Source organism: Hordeum vulgare, chromosome 1H (assembly GCF_904849725.1).
Source record: "Hordeum vulgare subsp. vulgare chromosome 1H, MorexV3_pseudomolecules_assembly, whole genome shotgun sequence".
NCBI lineage: Eukaryota > Viridiplantae > Streptophyta > Magnoliopsida > Poales > Poaceae > Hordeum > Hordeum vulgare.
In genome coordinates this window covers 319,461,429-319,467,780 of record NC_058518.1, presented here as the reverse complement: position 1 = coordinate 319,467,780, position 6,352 = coordinate 319,461,429, and the positions used below count along the sequence as shown (strand labels likewise).

General features: G+C 41.4%; 1 protein-coding gene across 1 annotated transcript; it reads right to left on the bottom strand.

Moving 5' to 3' along the window:
• Positions 1–742: 742 nt before the first annotated feature.
• LOC123410297 lies at positions 743–2,254 on the bottom strand. The gene is made up of 2 exons (XM_045103221.1): positions 2,022–2,254; positions 743–964 (listed from the first exon to the last, which is right to left on the bottom strand). The coding sequence occupies exons 1-2, from the start codon at positions 2,059–2,061 to the stop codon at positions 747–749; spliced, it is 258 nt and encodes an 85-aa protein (XP_044959156.1). The 5' UTR covers positions 2,062–2,254; the 3' UTR covers positions 743–746.
• Positions 2,255–6,352: the final 4,098 nt, after the last annotated feature.

The following is a 6,352-nucleotide window of genomic DNA, read 5'->3' as shown; positions in this document are numbered from 1 at the left end:
ATTAAAACATCCATCGACATCGTCATGATAGCATCTGAAAGGTACCACCCAGTTGTGGCAGGGAGGCATATGCCAAGGTCTAAAAGAAATGCATATCAGCCGCACATTAAACACGAAACGATCCTTAACACTGATGGTAGGAACACCGACGTTCATCCTTGTAGCGTTTGTGTAGTCGGTTTCGCGGTACGGCAATCTAACTTTCTAAAGAAGAAAAATGCAATTGATTTTGCATTGGTGTGCTTCCGATTAGATGCACCGAGTGCTCGGCCTTGTATCGTCTCGTCCAGCATGCAAAAAACATTGACAAGGCTTATAGTGTCGTGTGTGCCGCTTGCCCCAGCGATTGAGGATCAAAACTGCATGTAGCTAGATCAACCCGGTACCTTTTTCAAACTAAAATAAAATTTGACTCCAACACACCAAGAACTAAAAACACATGGCATCTAAATAAAATTTGATAGCAACACACCAAGAAATAAAGACGCATGGCATGAAAATAAAATTTCATAGCAGCAGCACACCAAAAAATAAAAATGCATCAACGTTTTGTCTTTAGATAGTAACGTTTGCTTAGTTCATGGCTGATTTTTCTTTTATGAGAAACAGTTCATGGCTGCTATTCTCCTCATTGCATCTTCTCGATTCAGCCTTTCATTTTCTAGTAGGACGCGTCTAGGGAGCAGCTGGGCGCTCCCTAGCGTTCCCTGGCGGCCTGCCCAAAGCGAGAAGCGGATGGCTCATCCCTAGCAATCCCTGGCAACCGCCCAGAATAGGAATGTTTCTGTCCGCCCTCGCAAGAAAGGAACATGGGTGGTCCACCCCAATTTTCGCTGATTCGCGCATCCAACCTCCCCCACACGTGCTTCCTCTTGCAGCCGGGACCTTATAGCTTCCATCTCATAACCCACCCCCACCCCCCGCGGTCCCCATCTTCTCCCCCAAGCAAGAAACCTTGGCTTCCCTGCAATGGTGACATAAGGGTGTCAGTTCAAAAAACCAAGAAAAACTCAAGGGAAAAGAACCGAAGCAGAAAAACACACAGGAGGTCATATTTGCTCATCTATTCCATTTAATTGCTCCCCCCTCAGCACCTATTCCCCATCTTGTACTTTCTTCTCTTTAGTTTCTTACATCTCCAGACTCATCTATAAAAAACCCTACTACATCTTGTATTCATGTGGGATATTGAGACAACTACTATGGTTAATTTAAACCAAACTGCTAGGGTTTGGCAGCATTAGTAAATTGAGATCTTTACTAGGCTTGAACTCATCTATAAGCAATTAGTGTGATTAATTCAAGCAACTACTATGGTTGCAACAACAAACTGTGGTTGTTTTAAGCAAAACTTCTAGGGGATTGGCAACATCAGTACAGTCCAGATTTTAAGAAACTACCTCGGGTGTTGTAAGCAAATATTTCAGTTATTTCAAGCAACTGCAAGTATTTTCAACGAAAATATAGTAAAAAGCAAAACATTCGTACAAATCCAGATTTTAAGCAACTACCATGGTTGTTCTATGCAATTACTATGGTTATTTCAAGCAACTGGAAGTGTTTTCCACAAAAAATGCAAAAAACCCTGGTTGATAGCAACTAATCTGGTCCTTTTAAGTAATCATTGTGGTTAAGCAAACTGATAGTGTTGGCAATACAAAAAAATCCCTCATTTTAAGCAACTACCATTGTTATTTTAAACAACTACTATGGTCATTTTACATAAACTGCTAATGTAGCCAGCAAAAAGGGAAAACCCTGCTTGATAGCAACTATTGTACTTATTTTAAGGAACTCATATGTTCTGTTTAAGCAAAAAATACACAGCTACCACGAAGGAGCTCATATGAGCTAGTGTATGCATGTTACATGTATAAAAAATAAAAACTACAGTAATGTAGATTACAAAAAACTGTACAAAGTTACAGGTTCTGCTCACTTGCAAGACACTAGTTCTGTTCAAGCAAAATTGAAAAAATATCCTAAAAACAAATTGCAGGGGGGGCTGTATTGAAAATTACCTTGGAGAATTGGCTGAATATTGTTCCCTTCCTTAGGCATGTTAGGAAGAGAAAAGTGCTTCAATTTGTACTCCTAAAAAAATGTTAGATTGATCCTACAAAAAAACGTGATAGACAACAAACACAAAAAAAGCATGCCAATAAAAAGAAAGGAAACTCAGGGGCTCCCATGCGTCAACCAATGATACGAATGGAAGCAAGATTGAACATAAAAAGGCCAGAAAGAAAAGTAGTTCTGGTGCTCCTAGTACAAAATATGTAAATTGTATTGAACATAAGAGATCGTGACACCCGGGGCTACTTCTATTGCTGCTATTTTAAATTTATTGGAACATAGAACAATCTACTCTCTCTCTCACTGACTTTGGTGATTTTCCCATGCTGAAAACACTTCAAAGGACATTCTGTCGATGGAGGTTTGCTTCACCAATCCTTGAAAGCACACGAAAAAATGTTACCACCTGTGAACATTTAGAAAACAAAAAATAAATCATTATACTGCAAAAAAATGGTTGTTGTAGGCAACTACCATTGATACACTCTGGCACAAAAACATGTGTGCGGGCAACTTGTGTTCATCTATTGGGAATGTATGGTTAATGTATGTGTAGGTAACTTGTAATACTATGCTCAAATTACATTATGTATTTTTGGTGGGCAACCTGTGTTGATATACTTTGACAAGTGTAGACACTACTGTAGTTACATTTGGCTATTTGAAGCATGTGTGCAAAACAACTTGTGGCTGCTGCTCATATGCTCAATTAAACTTCCATACATGCCTTTGTGTGGAAACTTGTGTCATGTTTTCAAGTTGCATTACTGATAGAAAAATCATATAGTTAGTGTGAATTTTATTGTAGTATATTACACCCTCAGTCCCAAAATAAGTGTCTTTGGTTTAGTACAAAATTTATACTAACTTAGTACTAAATCTGCAACACTTATTTTGGGACGGAGGGAGTACTTGCCTACAATTAGTGTGTTAATTGTTGGACTCATGCAACTAACTTGCTATAATTCTCTGGGTGGAAGAATATGCAGGTTCAAGATGATTGGACTAAATGAGATGTAGATGAAAATAACCTTGAATTGGGAATGGTTTGGCAGGCTTGAGTGCTGAAAACGATGATGAGGCTTGGTCATAGCCTAGGCAGCCTTATATGGGTATGAGGTTTAACACTTTGGAAGGCGCCAAAGAACACTACAACGCATATGCTTTGCGTCTTGGGTTTTCCATGAAAATGAACACTCCAAGGAAGTCTATTAACACTCGTGAGTTGATAAAGCAGCAACTTGTTTGCAATAAGTTTTGGAAACCTAATGTTGATGATGGAGGAGTAGAAATTATTCCTGCACTAGATACTATTATTGAACAAGCATAAGATGTTGATGAAGAGGATAAAATTTTCTTTGTTGATTATGAGAGTAAACTAAAAAATAGAAGCAAGAAGCGAAAGCGGGATACAATAGTGCAAACAGGGTGCAAAGGCAAGATGGTGGTACAATTGATAGATAGTTGTTGGGAGTTGATCTACTTTGTTGATGAGCACAACCATAAATTGGTTGACAAACCATCTTTGACTAAGTATCTATGATCACACCAAGGGATCCCCCAAAAGAAAGAACCTTTCTCACACATATTCACAACTGCAATTTGACTATAAGTTTATTTATCTCATGTACTTGCCTAGGTTTGGTGTGTGAGTTGCTCAAACCCAAGACAAGTACTTGCCTTGATTATTTCCTAATTTGGAATGTTTTACAAATGTAGCTAAGCATCTAAGCATATTGTTGGCAATAAAGATTTGCAATTGAATTCTCTCAAATTTTGCTTTTGCATTTCTATTTTTTTCACACGAGAAATGCGGGGGAATAATTCTTGCAAGCAAGAATGAGAGGAGGAATATGACCCTCCAAAATCAGGGGCACTTTTGAAAATATTTGAGCCAAGAAAACCAGAGTTTTATGAAGAAAATAATTGCAAAAAGAAAATAAAGCCTTTAGAGGTTTTTCTGAAAAAAAAACATTTTTAAAAAAAAATTATTTTGGTCTTGGAAAAATGTTATAATGAATAGAGATTATTTTTCTGAAAATTTTGATATATAGTATCACTATTTTTAGATTTGATTTTCTTGCCTTTTCCTTTGATTTAATTTCTGTTTTAAAAAAAATAGAAAATAGGAAAAAAATCTTTTTAGGAATGCGCCCGAGCGCATTATAGCGCTATCGGGCCAAATCCCAGACCAGCCGGATCCGAATCTGGATCAGATCGGCCGACCGATCGTGCTGCCTCGCCCCTCGTCTCTTTGGCCAGCGGGCCCCCTGGCCGAACCAAGCCTCCCTCGGTCATCCCCTTCCTTCCTTCTTCCTCCCTTCCATCTCCAGCCCCGATTCCCTTCCAACCTCGCCGGCCGCCGCCGATCTCCCCGGATCTCCCTCCACCTGCCCTCCCGAGCCTCCTCCCCCCTATATAAAGCCCCCTCCGCCACCGCACCCCGTTCCCCTCCCCAGCCCGAGCCCCTCGCCACCCTGCCACCCTGCCGGCCTCGCCGGAGTACCGAGCTCCACCCAAAGCTCCCGAGCCCTCCCCTGCACACCCCCGATCACTCCTCGCCTCGCCGACATCGCCACTGGACGCGGGAGCCTCGCCGCCGCCTCCCCAACCCCTCAGACGCCGTCGGGACTCGCCAGAACCACCGCCCCAACCTCCACCTCATCACGGCTCGCCGGAGAAGAAGCCATCGGCAGCCTCTATGAGTTCCCCCCCCCCCTCTCCGTAGCCGTCCAATCGTAGTTGTACGTGTGGGATTAGATCACAGATAACCTTTCGGTTTTTAATCAAAAACCGAAACGGTTTTTATTTACTTATTAGTTAGCCGGTGCTTTTGCTTACATATTGGTGTTTACTGGTTATCCCCGCAACACACACACCCTTAGCGAATCAGGAGCTGCCACCAACCTACCCCCCCCCCCCCCCCGTTGACTAGTTAGTTTTCTGTTTATTCTGTTTTAATTCAAAAACAGAGAAAGTTCCAATTTTATTTGGCTCATAACTTTTGATCTAGATATCCAATGAGGTTGATTCTTTTTCCAGTAGATCACAATTTTTCTGTAGTTTTCAAAAACATATAATTTGTCTATGTTGGAAGTTTTAAAATTTGAATTAGATCAGATTTAGTTTAAACCTTGTTTTGCTTATTCCAGGAGTTTAAAAATAGATTTTCATTTGATTCTTTTTGCTGCTGTTTCCTAGTGATTATATATTTCTGTAGTATAAGTTTCAATGTTTTTTAAATATTTGTACTGGGGATTTTAACAGAAACAATTTCTTCCTTAGTTAGGTGAAGTGAATTCTTTCACTTTATGCCATAGCTACTTTATGCTTGTGATGTTATTTTACTTGTTGATGATTGTACTGCTTATGGTGTGTATTTGTTTGTATCGGTAGATCACCCGAAGTGCGAAGCTTGTTACTTAGAAGCGCTCGATCAAGACAACTATCATCAAGGCAAGTCATTTTGATCATACTATCGCCTATGTTTTCTATGCATGGTAGTTTTGCCTTTCTTTGCCCAATTGCATGCTGAGTAGGTACTTGGAAATTATAGTTATAGGTTGTAGTATCATGTGGTAGGCACACAACAACCCCGATACTTGGCCCGGGACGACAAATTTCATATTGCTATGCTTGAGTAGACGGGATTCTGGTTGAGTGCATAACACGAGTGATGCGAGGATAATTAAATAAACTAGACCGGTTAAGTCAAGATTTTTAAGACCTCGTGAAGAAATGCAACTCTGGGTGAAGGACGGTTTGACGGGCTCCCTGGAGAAACCAGTGGACGACCCCGGTATGCTGGAGACGTGCCATGACATCTTGCGGAAAGCTTCACCCAGGCTTGAAGAGACGGACGGAGGCTTCAAGACCCAAGGCTTACCTGCACAGCCACAAGTCATTATGGGCACTGGCTTGGTTGGACAACGCGGCGACTCTGGACAGGCGGTGCTAGCAGATGTAGAAGAACGGTAGGATTGGATGGGCACCGACACGGATTCAGGGGGACCCGTTGAAAGACCATGTTTTGATCATCCCGTCTTCAAACCCCCTGAAGTGCGAGGACATACTCGGAGGCGATCAAATCTTGTGGGGAACGTGTGCAAAGCTCTGCAGAGTGCCCAAACCTAATCGATTAGCCATGTCCATGGTCATGGACAACTTGAGCCGAAGGCATTGAAATTTCCCTGAACTCTCGACACAACTTAATAATGATGTGGGAATTATCAACAACTCGGGTACGAGAATTGGTTTGCGGAACCATCTTGTTAAC

Bases quoted from the DNA above. Each gene is read 5' to 3' on its own strand.
- LOC123410297 (XM_045103221.1), bottom strand. From the start codon at position 2,061: ATGCCTAAGGAAGGGAACAATATTCAGCCAATTCTCCAAG. The intron at 965-2,021 runs GTAATTTTCAAT...TCACCATTGCAG, and splicing joins TATTCAGCCAATTCTCCAAG to GGAAGCCAAGGTTTCTTGCT.